Source organism: Xiphophorus couchianus, chromosome 7, assembly GCF_001444195.1.
Source record: "Xiphophorus couchianus chromosome 7, X_couchianus-1.0, whole genome shotgun sequence".
Taxonomy (NCBI): domain Eukaryota; kingdom Metazoa; phylum Chordata; class Actinopteri; order Cyprinodontiformes; family Poeciliidae; genus Xiphophorus; species Xiphophorus couchianus.
In genome coordinates, this window is record NC_040234.1 from 7,824,028 (window position 1) to 7,836,852 (window position 12,825).

General features: G+C 40.3%; 1 protein-coding gene across 1 annotated transcript in view; it reads right to left on the minus strand.

Moving 5' to 3' along the window:
• Positions 1-12,574, minus strand: part of slc15a2 (solute carrier family 15 member 2) — a 35,331-nt gene extending 22,757 nt beyond the window's left edge. The window contains exons 1-12 of the mRNA XM_028022140.1: positions 12,192-12,574; positions 7,963-8,050; positions 6,570-6,711; positions 6,291-6,383; positions 5,943-6,042; positions 4,647-4,737; positions 4,482-4,559; positions 3,111-3,193; positions 2,849-2,932; positions 2,651-2,740; positions 1,042-1,086; positions 734-769 (exon numbers count right to left, since the gene is read on the minus strand). Coding sequence (XP_027877941.1) covers positions 734-769; positions 1,042-1,086; positions 2,651-2,740; positions 2,849-2,932; positions 3,111-3,193; positions 4,482-4,559; positions 4,647-4,737; positions 5,943-6,042; positions 6,291-6,383; positions 6,570-6,711; positions 7,963-8,050; positions 12,192-12,200 — 939 coding nt within the window. The 5' untranslated portion in view covers positions 12,201-12,574. The remainder of the gene's footprint in view (positions 1-733; positions 770-1,041; positions 1,087-2,650; positions 2,741-2,848; positions 2,933-3,110; positions 3,194-4,481; positions 4,560-4,646; positions 4,738-5,942; positions 6,043-6,290; positions 6,384-6,569; positions 6,712-7,962; positions 8,051-12,191) is intronic.
• Positions 12,575-12,825: the final 251 nt, after the last annotated feature.

Below are 12,825 nucleotides of genomic sequence, written 5' to 3' on the forward strand. Positions count from 1 at the left end.
TCTTTTAATTATGAATATAAAAATAAGGACTTTTGCGAAGCTTCTGTTCATTTTTGTCACAGTGCCGGTGACATTTTAAACATGCATTTCATACCTTAAGGCGCAAATAGTTGATGGTATTTTATTTTATCTTTGGCAAACAAACAAACAAACAAAAAAAAGAGTTTATTGTAAAAAATGTAAATAAAAAATAAAAAAGCACTTTAAAAAGGGATGTTGAGATAAATAGTGTAATTTAACAATTTGTTAACATTTTTGTGAGTAATTTGTACCAGAAAACAGGACATTTTAAACATTCTTCCTTAAAAGGAGAGGTCAAAACCACCCAAACAAACTTCCTCTATATTTACACCTGCTTCTCAAAATATAAGAACTCCCTATAATCTATATAAACCACATCATTATCTGCAAGTCTTTTCTTGTACATTTTTCTTCCCAGGTGTCAGTTATTGTTCAAAACAGAAAAAGGAGCATAAAGGAGTATAAGGAGTATAAAGGAAACATAGTCTAACGTAGGACGATTTTCAACAAAGAATGAAATGAAGGTAAAATAGTGCAGAACTCAAGTAAAATGGGAAATTGTTTTATTTGTCCCCAAATGAAAAATAAACTCTGAACCCCATAATTTCCACTCATGAACACTAAATCACGTCACTTCATGAAAGTTGCATGAGAATGCATCACACAACACAAACGGACCCCACCGACGGCAGAATGAGCTGCACATACATACCTGCATCTGGTCGGGCTTAATTGTGAAGGATTCTCCCTGTTATGACACAGAAAGTTAAAGTTTAACTCAGCGAATCCAAAACTGGGCACTGCATGGGCTATCTAAGCCATAAACATTAAAAAGTCACTGGAATAAAACGGCGAACGATGTCGGAACGCGGAGGAAGATCTGCTTTATGGGACAGTTTGTGCAATCGGATTCAACATCGAAATCCGCCCACAGATATCAGAGCGCAAATGTCAGCATTTAATTTTTTGTTTTTATTTTTTCTGTGGCACGTTCAAATGACGTGAAAAAGACAGACTTACAAAAGCCATGTTCATCCGTGTGGCTTGGAGAGTCCAGCGGGAACCCTGCAATAAAGAAACCAGCTCAGAGTTACATCAGCAGAATGACACTTTGATCACACATTGCTAAAAGGGATAATAACAATAGAACTGAATAATAAACACTTCATATGCCATCGAAGAAAACTGCAATTTTTAAAATAAACTTTTTCCAACAGTTTTTACGCCAAGTGAAGGAGGAGCTCATCAAGATGAAAGTCGGGAATGGGAAATGTCGTGACGGTTTCATTGGTCCGTGTAGAGAATTAAACAAAACAAGCTTTTGACCGGATACAAATATACAAACTGATACTTTGTTTCGTGCTCAGAGTCAGTAAAAATAGAGCTTCTCTCACAATCTAACCTAAAACAGAGTAATAATTCTGACGATGAGCCAAGATGTACAAATGTTTGGATGTTTTTCTTTTATTTTTATAACTTTAACATGTTCGGATATTAAGGAAACTTTGGCTATAATGAAAGAACCAAACTACAGTCGATCCCCGCATATTCACCATTCAGTATTCATGAGTCATTTTTCTGTAGAGCATATCTGGCATATTTTAAAGAAAATGCATCTTTAGAAACTGAAATTCAAACCTAGCTGACACGTGATTGGCTAATGCTCGCAAAGGAGCCAATCAAGATGCACCATTCAGTTTTTTGCTAACACGTTATTTGACGTGTACATAAGACTATCATGACTCCGTCATAAACATGACATAACCCATGTTATGAACATGAGTAAGTCTTCATGAATATTTATGACTGTTGTCATAAAGTGTCATTCGGTAAATCATGACACTTTTAATACAAAGTTGACATTATTCAAAATGTCTTTGTTACGACAACTTGACATTAACCAAGAAATTACGATCTGACATAAATGTGTTATAAAAGTATTACTGATTAAGCTTTAAAAATTATGTAGATAAGAGATAATATTAATGACACTTAATGACATCATAACTGTTGCTACTTGTTTCACTTGACTTGACTCACTTTTTTTAATGCTTTCTCTATCCTATGAACTGCCTGTTCTGGTTAGTCACGTTTGCACTATTCTTACATTGCTTTGGGGAGGACCACACACAATCATTCAAAGGGCCTCAAATGGCCCCTGTGCCACACTTTGGACAGCCATGTTTTGGGAAAATCTTCATTGGATTCAGACAATAAGCCGGATTCCTAGTTGGACATTTTCGTCATACTCTGTCCAAGCGGCACTTACTGGCAAAAAATGTATAAATTAAGCTTCTACGCAGTAAGCTTTACACTTTACAGCTACTACTCAATGCTCATGATGTTTTGTACTGGATGTTTCCTTAACTGTGGATTGCAATATCCCTACTGGCTGCCTCACCGCTGTCCAACAGGTTGAAGAGGAAGCAATTTAATTGTTTAAAACATTTTTTTAAAAAGTGGAGACAGAACAAAAAGTGAAAGGAGAAAACTCTTGAACTTCAGTATTTCTTATGACAATAGATGTTGTTGTTTTTCTTTTCTATGACATAATTTACAATCAGTCAATTGCTGCTAAATGGTAAGGACTTTAATTTCCTTGCAAAGTGGGATGAATGTGAACGTGTACCTGCTGGTCAAACAGAGCCCAGAACATTGGCAGGGGGATGTAGAGCACCAGAACCCGCAGAACCATCTTGATCTCCTGAATCAGTCGCTTCTGTTAAACAGAGAAGCAGAAACGCGGATGGATTCGTGCAGCCGTGAAGGTTGAAGCGAGTTTCCTCCAGCAGGTCTCCAGCAGCTTTGGCGTTTCGCCGGTCGTTACCGAGTACTTGTCTTCGGCCCAGTCCAACCAGTGCTTCCTCTTGACGTCATCTTTTGAGCTGTTCCAGCGGTTTTTGATGGCAAACTGACCGGAGGAAGATATAAGAATTTTAAAAAAGAAAAAAACAAAACAATCCTACTTCAATGTGCACTAAGCTAATCCCACACACACACACACACACACACACACACATACACACACACACACACACATGTCTAATCCTAAACCTGACAGGAGAGGAGTTGGAGATGAAATGACTCACGCCGATACATTTGCAGACTTCCCCGAGGACGTTTCCCTGAGGCGGCGTCTTCTTGTACATACCGCTGCCAAATATGAACACAGCTGTGGAGGACCAGATGGAGAACTAGCATCAGCTCAAACCAATTTATTTTCAAACCACCAGAGGAGACGGGAGTCTTTCCAAAAGTTTGACCTCTATTAAAATAAGTCGCATTTCACAAAGCATACTGCTCATTTTGACTATTCTTTTGGTTCTCTGTACCCTAGTCGTCCTACGTTTGTTTGATTTTTTTATTTTATTTCATCTCTTAGGTTTTTTCCTACATTGCATTATCTAGCTTTTTTTAAAACTGCTTTCACCTTTTCCAGAGGGTCCATGCTTTTCTTTTCTTTTTTTTCTTTTTTTTTTGTCGCACACAGTCGCTCTTCAGTAAATCAATCTCAGGATTTCATTTCTTGTGGACTGATACATTTTTGTAAAACGCATTTAAAAATGCCTTAGATGCAAATTTTTTTCTTCCCAAATGCCTGCCGTTTATTGAGATGAACCGCCTATTCACAAAATACGGTTCCCTTTCCGACGGTCCTGCTTTAAAAGTAACACATACAGTAGTTGATCTTCAGCAAAGCAATCTTGAAAAGAATGATTCTGTTTTTTCCCTCGCTCAAAACAACCACCAACAAACACAAATTAAACCTTGAATGCTTAAAGCTCCTTTCAGGCTATAAACTCCACATCCATCTGTGTGTCATTCGTGTCACAGTTTGCTCCCACAGTGAGCAGGCGACCAGGCATGAATCCCACATGGATCAGGGCTGACGGGGAAACGGCGGGCAGAGAAAGCTGGCCGTCACAACGGATGAGGACGGGCCTTGATCAGGGTGAAGCCCGGCTTGTGAAAACAGCCTCAGCTTGCACACTGCGGCCTGTGATGACCCCCACATCCTGCAACGGCATCGAGGTCCCCGTAGATTATAAACGTTTACATTAGTTTGTTTGTTTTTTTTCCGCAGTTTGCATATTTTTTTTACTTGCTAAACCCTGTAGCAATTAAGACAAAAACGTTTTTTTTTACCAAATATGATTTAGGCTCCACACACACACACACACACACACACACACACACACACACACACACACACACACACACACACACACACACACACACACACACACACACACACACACAAAAGACTCAGTAAAAACAAACACAAAATATCTAACATTTCTATCCATCTGTAACGACTTTGTGTAAAAACAAATATTACCCTGGTCTCTTATCGTCTTTGAATGCCAGACTCCAGATTCCATCACGCCTTTCTCAGGCTGTTCTGTAAATGGTTGAATTCCCTCCCTGCCTCTTTTGAAATACCTGGATAAAATCCTTACCCAGAGCCACGACCATCAAAGCCGCAGGAACGCCAAAGGCCAGGGCGTAGCAGTCGTCACCGAAACACTTCACGTCACCTGCAAGGAGGAGACGGCGTTTAGCGACGCCAGGAAGCTCCCAAGGAGGCGCGACACGCGCCGAGCGTCACGACGGCGAACGCTCACCTCTGAGGATGGGCGTTATCAGCGTCGACAAGACGCTCCCGGCGTTGATCGACATGTAGAAAATTGAGAAGAATTTCTGTCTTTCCTTTATCTGGAGGTAAAGAAAATTTTTTTTAAAAAGAGTTATAAAGCGTTGAAATGTGACTGTGCACTTGTTTTTAGTATTTTCTAAACGATAATGATGGTTTTAAAATCAAAAGAGCATTGTAAGAAAAAAATTCTAATATTTCACTCTGGAGCAGAGCTGTAGATTTTCTGATGCTGCTAAAGGTTGACATTTTTGCACATTTATCCTGATTAAACTTCCTTTAACAGGATAAAAAACTACCTACCAGGGCACCAATTTACTGCAGAAAAGCACCTGATACCTTTTCCCCTTAAAGTGACCAATTGGCTGTATAAAGATTTCTAATGTACTATAACGATCAAGCATGGACTGAAATAGATGCTAGTGGTTCAGCAATTTCAGATATTGATATCGGAAATTGGTCCAATATCAGCTAAATAATGAGTATCGGATCGTATCAGCCTGCATCTAAAATCTCCTATGTAAGCATTACAATTAAATCAGTCTACAAGTATTTACTTTGCGTCACCATTTCTATCCAACAGCGCTTGTTTCCCGCACGCAGACCCACCGGTTAATAATGAATGACTGTGCCAGTTGTTCTCATACCTATTGTTGTTGACTATTGTTTTCTGTTTGAGCAAACAACCGAAATATGTCAGAAAAGTATGTATGAGTCATGGTGCCATCATATTGGGTCAATATTGGTATCGACTGATACTCAAAGCTGCAATATGCAATAATACGATACGATATATATATATATACAAAAACGTTGTATTGTGACACTGGCCCAAAGTGGTAAGTGTGTGATAGAGATGTTTACACACATTGGATTTCCTTGAATGCATCAATGCATCATGATAAAGGACTGATTTACCTCATTTCCTCAACCTATCGACTCTTTTTATGGTTTAATCCCCACGCGGCGTCCTACTTAGATAATGGAGGAATTATATCTGAAGAGATTGTATTATCTCTTCAATCTAAGGAAAAGATTGCAAGCAGCAGAAGGTCTTACTTCAAAAGTGCTACATTCCCAGTATCTCAAGTGATACCAATGCCAAAAAAGTAAAACTAAACCTGGAAGTAAACTTTCAGCTGAATTAATGTTCAGCTGATACAGATAAAGTAACAGTTTATCATACATTTGTCAGGTGTCAGGCCATCCCCACGGCCATGCTGCCCTTGGCAAAGAGCCACACCATAAACTCCGATTGGACGCTTACGTGTTCTTCCTCGAACTGGTCCCCTCCAAACGCTGCTACACACGGTTTGATTCCTCCGGTGCCCAACGCGATGAGGATCAGGCCAAACATGGACAGACCGCTGGAGCACAAAAGACAAAAGTCAGACTCACTACAGGGTCGAGAGAACGATCCGTCATCAGCATACTGGACAAAATTAAGACAGAGTTTAATGGCTCTTTAACTCTAAAACAACCCTGGAAAGCATTTCTTGTTATTTTGTTAATGTGTGGTTCTTTCTCCATTTTAGCTAATGACTGTTTCTTTTACTCATTCTGACAATGAAATCAGGTCCGTGTGAGTGTAAAAGGTCCAGAATCTGTGACTTACATGTGCACATCGGTGTTTCCCACAGTGGGAATGGCTCCCACAGACTTAACCACATGGCCGATCACGTAAACGATGGACAGGTAGATGATGGTCCTGTTGGGAGTAAACAGTCATTGTGTGCCTGCGGCGCTGAGCTCCTCTAATCTTCTTGTTTGGTCATGTGTGGTCAGAGCGGCTCACGCCCTCCCTCGCCACGCGCCGATTGCTAGACGTTGTGTCGCGCGGAGTTGACCGGCGATGACCCCCGGGGGTCAGAGGCGAGGCGACAGGCGAACTCACTTGAATTTTCCGAGCCAGGAGTCGGCGATGACGGCTCCCAGGATGGGAGTGAAGTAGCAGAGGCCGCTGAAGGCATGGTAGACGGCGGTGGAGAGGTTCTTATCCCACTTCAGGTAGCTGAGGAAGTACAGCGTCAACACCGCTGCGATCAGAGCACACAGGCATTAGCTGAGACCCTCCAACAAATAAAAAAATACAAATAAAAGCCAGGTAGCGAGACGAATTGTTTCAAAACTTTTTCCCCACATGTACGGTGACATTAACCTTGTACAATTCAACTGAAAAACTAATGTGTTGGACAACAAGGGGAAAAAAACTTTTGTATTCAGTTCAGCTTCCAGTCTCCTTTGCTAGTCTGTCAAAAATGCAAAATCTTACCAGGTAGTTTTGGTCTATATGGTTTTTAGTGCAAATATCTGGCAGATTATTTCACTTATAACATGGGAAAACTATCTTGTTACAAGAGAAAATAATCTGCCAACAGGTATGTTTTCTGTAATTTCCTCTCTACTTTTACAAGGTTGCTGCAAACTTAAAGACTCCATAACCAAGTTACATTTGATGGGTTTCCTTAGTTAAAAAAATAAAAAATAAAACTTTTACCAATTGGCATAATTAACTGACCTGAAATGTATATAATTAAATTTATCTGCGTGATTATTTGGTGTTGACAAAGCTCCTCGATATAAAGTGAGTCGGTTGTGCAGAAGTGCCATAAATCTGTTGATCTGAGCTGGATACACAATCTGAATGGAAATCATTACAGAGGTCTAAAAGTCAAACATGATTTATCTTCATTTTTCATACTTCACTCAGAAACTGTAGTGTGGAAAGTAGGTAAAATATACACAGTTTAATGAACTTAAAAAAAATAATAATAATAACGACATGGAAGGAAGAAAAACCTCCAGCATTCATCGCCATGAGAAATCTGGAACTGTAGAGAAAAACATTTCACAGTAATTTGTGGTTCTATAATTGCCCCATTTGACAGTGAGAAAAAAAAAAGATGTGTTTTGATACAAACTGAGAAAAAAAGAAAAAAACAAACATGTGCCAGTGATAAACTCAGAGGCCAACTTCAGGCTTGGATTTTTATAGAAATCAGAAATAAAACTCAGGAAAAAAAAAAAAAGATAAAGAAAAAACTAAAAGCTTCTCTTCTCTCGCTGATTTCTCCGTCCGCTTTCTAAAAGGCGATTTTAAGCGACGCTCAAAACATATCTTATCGAGACCTTTACGGTGAGAAATGTAAACGCCGTCGAGCAGGAAACTGGCCTGGTGAACGGCGTGCTTGTGTAAGTTTGTACTGTGACAAACATGCGAGTGCGAAGGCGGTCGTGTGAGAGAAGGAGAAGAGCAACCAGGAGAATCTGCAGAAAGCATCCCTTACCTTTCATGCCATAGTAGGAGAAACGTTCACAGAACTCATTCACCACTATGAAGCAGATGCTGGTTGGGTAGTTGGTTCCACATACTTTCTAAAAAGAGCAACAACAACATGCATTCACAATACAGTAGTCCACACTTTCTGTCACAAGTGATTTACCAAAGAAAAACAAACAACTAAAATAAAATTTAAAAAAAACCTTGTCCCTTTTAATTGCCTCTACTTGCCCAAAATACTTTTGGCAAAAAATGAGTTTGCCCATTGTTTCAGCAAGGTGAGGGTGTGATTTCGTTAGCAAGGCACTGAGGGAAAAAATTGGTTTGGTACGCCAATAGACGAGACAAAGAAACCTAATAAATTACAATAAATCCACTCTAACGTTATCTTCCAGCCTTTCGCTGGACAAACGCAGATCCAAGGAATGTTGTCGATGTCGCTCCGGTTGTCGTGACATTCTGGGTTAATTATTATGCACAAATAGCGATTTTATGAAAGTTTAACAGCTGTGAGACCTCTGATGGGATCAGACGCTGTGGAAAACAGAGGAAAATATGTGATCGGCAACACCATTTTGTACCATAAAATATCACACCGAACTGCATGTACAGTACATTCCCTCTGTTTAACTCACTTTACCACTGGTTACAGTGACAACATTCTGAGGAAATGCATTGAAAAAACACTTTCAAATGGAGCCTTTCCACATAGAAAATAAGCATACACATACACAATGCTGAATTGCCTTCGTAGGTTTGGTACGGAACAACTCTAGGGGAAAAAAAGTGGCTTGGTATACAAATGGACCTTGAGCTACTTCGATTCTGTGCCTCTCCACTCTTCCTCCAGACTCTGGGATCTTGATTTCCAAATCAAAAACGCAAAATTTATTTTCATCTGCTGAGGACTTTTGAACCGTTGATCACCTTAGCCCAGTTAGACTCTCCTGGTGTTTGCGACACAAGGAAGTCGACGGTTGCAGCTTGTGTCCTGGATGAATCTGTGTGTGCCGGCTCATGAAACACTAACGCTGCCGTTTTCTGGTTGATTTGTGTTGGATTTGGTCAAACCAAGTTGGGTCGCCAGGTCCGCTCGTTACCCATTCAGTACGAGGAGAATCAATGAGACCCGAACGCACGGTTTGGCTGCCACGTCTTATAGTTGACAGTGTCATTTAATCCCTAGTTTAGTTTGTATGCTTAGTCTGTTTGTAAAGTAATTTGCAATTAAGTAGATGAATATACAGCCTGTGTTTATGAGGCGTAATAGTAAAGAGGACAGTGTAAACAGAAACATTAATACTGATTAGTAACTTAGGTCATTTATTAGGCTAGTTTCTAAATTCTAACGTGTCAGATAAAGAGATTTGTAACATTTGTCTAACTGTTCTTCCTCTTAATTAAAAATTGCGGATAATATCAAGGAGTAGAATCGTCAGATTTTTTTTGGTTCGGCAGTTTTTCTTATTTCCAAATTATGAACACTGACTCAGGTCAGTAAGTTGGGAAGCACTTTTAAATGTCGTTCTGGGTTCTTGTGTGACCACCTGGATAAGTTTGTAGGAAAGTTTTGGTACATTTTGGTCCGAAATTGAATTCAGCAGTACGGAAGAAAATTTGTTTAATGCGTGATTTAAGAAACGGGTAACTATACACGACCGTGCTGGTTTCGATTTTAAATTAAATCATTAGAAAATAGCATCTAACCATGTTTGTCTTATACAAAACATTTTTTAAAGGGGCAGTATTGTGGGTTTTTCAGGCACACTGAAAAACCCACTGTCGTGATGCGTTTTAAGAGCTGACCCGAATGCAGCAGGCGTAAAAAAAAATAAAAGAAGAAAGAAGCGTAATGTTCTGCAGATGATTATTTTGTAACAAAAAAGTAGCTAACAAAAAATTTTTATCTGAAAGTAGCACTAAATAATCCAGAAACAAAACCAACCAGGAAAAACCAAGGAGATAGCAGGAAACCAGGGAAGTTTAAACCACATTTAAGTCACTGGGTTCTGTGCTCATCATATTTATTTATGCAACATGATAAAACTCAGAGACCACAAACTAATTCTGTAAATGATGCAGAATTGCCAGAAAATGCCTCCAGCTGTGATAGGACACCAAATATACTATTTCAGTCTGGTGAGAAAACAAACATCAAGTATGAAGAAATCGTTACTACATTGACAAGGGGAACATCGACGCAGGTTTTCATCTGAAGTGTCAAACATCGAACCGGCTTTTCTGTTTGTTTTACAAAAACAAAACAAAAAACTTCTACAGTTTCTAACCACGACTACTGTACTGTAATGCAGCAGCAACGCCTCTGTACTCAGAGGCATCACCCGGCTTAAGCACAATGTGGATGAATGATGAGGTCAGTATTTGTTAAAAAAAAATAAAATAAAAGTTAACATTATCACATGCATCAAGTGTTGCTTGCTCGTCAGGGTGCAATGCAGTGAAGGTGATCAAAAGACAGCAGTTTGAGCCGAGCTCATTCTGACAGGTTCTTGTTTCTTCTTATGCATGACCATTTTTTGTTAGACCACTAATAGGTGTAAAAACCTGCTTAAGACACTTCGATTCTGCAACTCTTTCAATAATACACACCCGGTTCTAGTTGCCCAATGTGCTTAAGAACAATTTTGAAATGGTTTATTGGTTTATTATCTTCAAACCTATAAATGCTCACTGTAAAGCAATAGGAAACTTGTCCACACAAGTTTGGGGACCAGTCAAACTTGTTTACCCGCTCCTCTACCCTTCTAACAACTCGGCACAGACAATTTAAACTAAATCTTAAAAAAAACAACCTGCCATGTGATACTGAAGCCTCACAAAGTAATTCTTTTATCTCATAAAAAAGCGGACAGAACAGACTGTGAGGCAGTGATAAAAGAAATTATATTGTTATTTTCACCCTGTGTGTTTGTACTATAAAGTACCCATTTTTCATTTACCTTAACCAATTTTGATTTTTTTTTTTAAATCGCTGAATTTTCGCATTTTTCCATTTAAATGCTCGGTGAGGAGGCAGCGAGCTGAGCCTCACCTGGGATTGATCAACCTCTCGCTAACTGCACTGGCTGCCATTTTATGGGAGCATGTTCCTCCTGTCTGTACGTCGCCAATAAAATGGCTAAAAAACATTTAATATATGAACTGATTTTCCATCATTTAGCTTATGTATATAGTGTACAGTGTTTTTTGTCACCAACTGTGTGTGTAACGTGTTTCGTGAACTGAGGAGCGATCAGAAACGTCAGAGAACAGATTCGAGGTGAGGCAGGCAGTTCTCCTGCCTCATGGCAGGGGGCGCTCATGATCCCAGACATTGTGACTCCACAACTGCATAGTAAGAGACGGTAACAGCGAGCTAGAAATACAGTAAAGTGCAGCGATATATTTATAGTTTTCTCCTCGTACCACAGCAATCAGTTATTAATAATCGCAAAATAAAGATTAAGCCTAAAACCATAATACTGCAACAGACTGAATGTTCTGCTCTCTGTGTGGGAAATATTTGAGTGGTTGTTTTTTTTTGTGGCGTTATCAGTTGCTATGGCAACGAGTCGGCGCGTATCTGCGCTGATACAGAGAGAGAAAAAGACGCGGGTTTGAGTTTTACTTTAACGGGTTTTCTCCTTTGCTGTGGAGCACAGCACGAAATTAATAATATCTTAATGTCCAAGTTTGATTGAATTAACGGAATTATTCTAAATTATTCCACGGCGGCAGCGCGGCTGTGGATGACATGTAGAAAAATAATGTTTTTGCCCGCATGTGCGAAATAACATGCATGGGAGTCAATATTTGTAAACCTGATTATGATTCAGTCGGTGCCTCACCAGCTATGAACCTCACGCCACTGCTGTGAGGACAAAGAGATGAGCCGCTGCGATGCGCTTCCCTCCCGGGGAAGACGGTCGGAGGCCACGCGTGGCAATCGGCTTTCACCAAAACAACTTTTTGACTGTTCTTCTGCAGAGGAGGCGGTCGCGTCATTTCACCCCGGATTAAACCGAACACCGTCGGATCCTGACTCGGAAAGCCAAATATTCCGAAACCGGCTCGACTCCAAGCCCGAAGTAGACCCATTACTTTTCAACAAACTAGTTTAAAAAAAAAAATAAAAATAATAATAATAATAAAAAACATAAAAATGCGCACACAACGAAAGTAAAGAAAACATGCAAATTGATGCGCACACTACACACGTGCATCGGTCGTATTTACCTTGCCCATGTTGCTTTTTTTGGTGCTTTTTTTCACACCGTTGTGCGACGTTTGTTGTTTCTGCGGATCTCTGTTTACTGAAGCATCTGGCAGCTCCGACTTTACCTCCAAGTCCGTCCCCTCTCTCCCTCTCTCTGCTCCGCTCTCTGACGGGGCTCGGACATAAATAAAAAGAGGAGGACAAAACGAGATCACGCAGCTCGTAAAAAAAACGCCGACGACTTTAAAGTTAATCTTCCACCACTGGGGAGGAAAACTTGGGACTTATTGCCACTTTTATGAGACAAACTGCGCCCTCCAATCTGATCCGATCCAAAAAGCTCGTGTTCTGTCCCGACGATCGTTAAGAGACAGAAAGTTGGCGTTTGAAACTCACTTTCTGTGGATCAGGAGGTCCGTTAGTGGAAGTGGAGAGGGAGGTTGGAGGGGGCGGGGGGGAGGAGAGGGACAGCAGCAGCCGCTCTGGGTGCACAATAGCGCCGTTGTTGCGCTCGGACGCAAACCTGGTCCTGGATCCTGGGTCAAAGTGTTCTGGCAGTGCTGTCCAGGTTCTCCGGCTGGATAATTTAAAGGCATGGTGATTAAAACCATTATGAGCAACACGCACTTAATCTTAGTGAGTGTGTGTACGTGT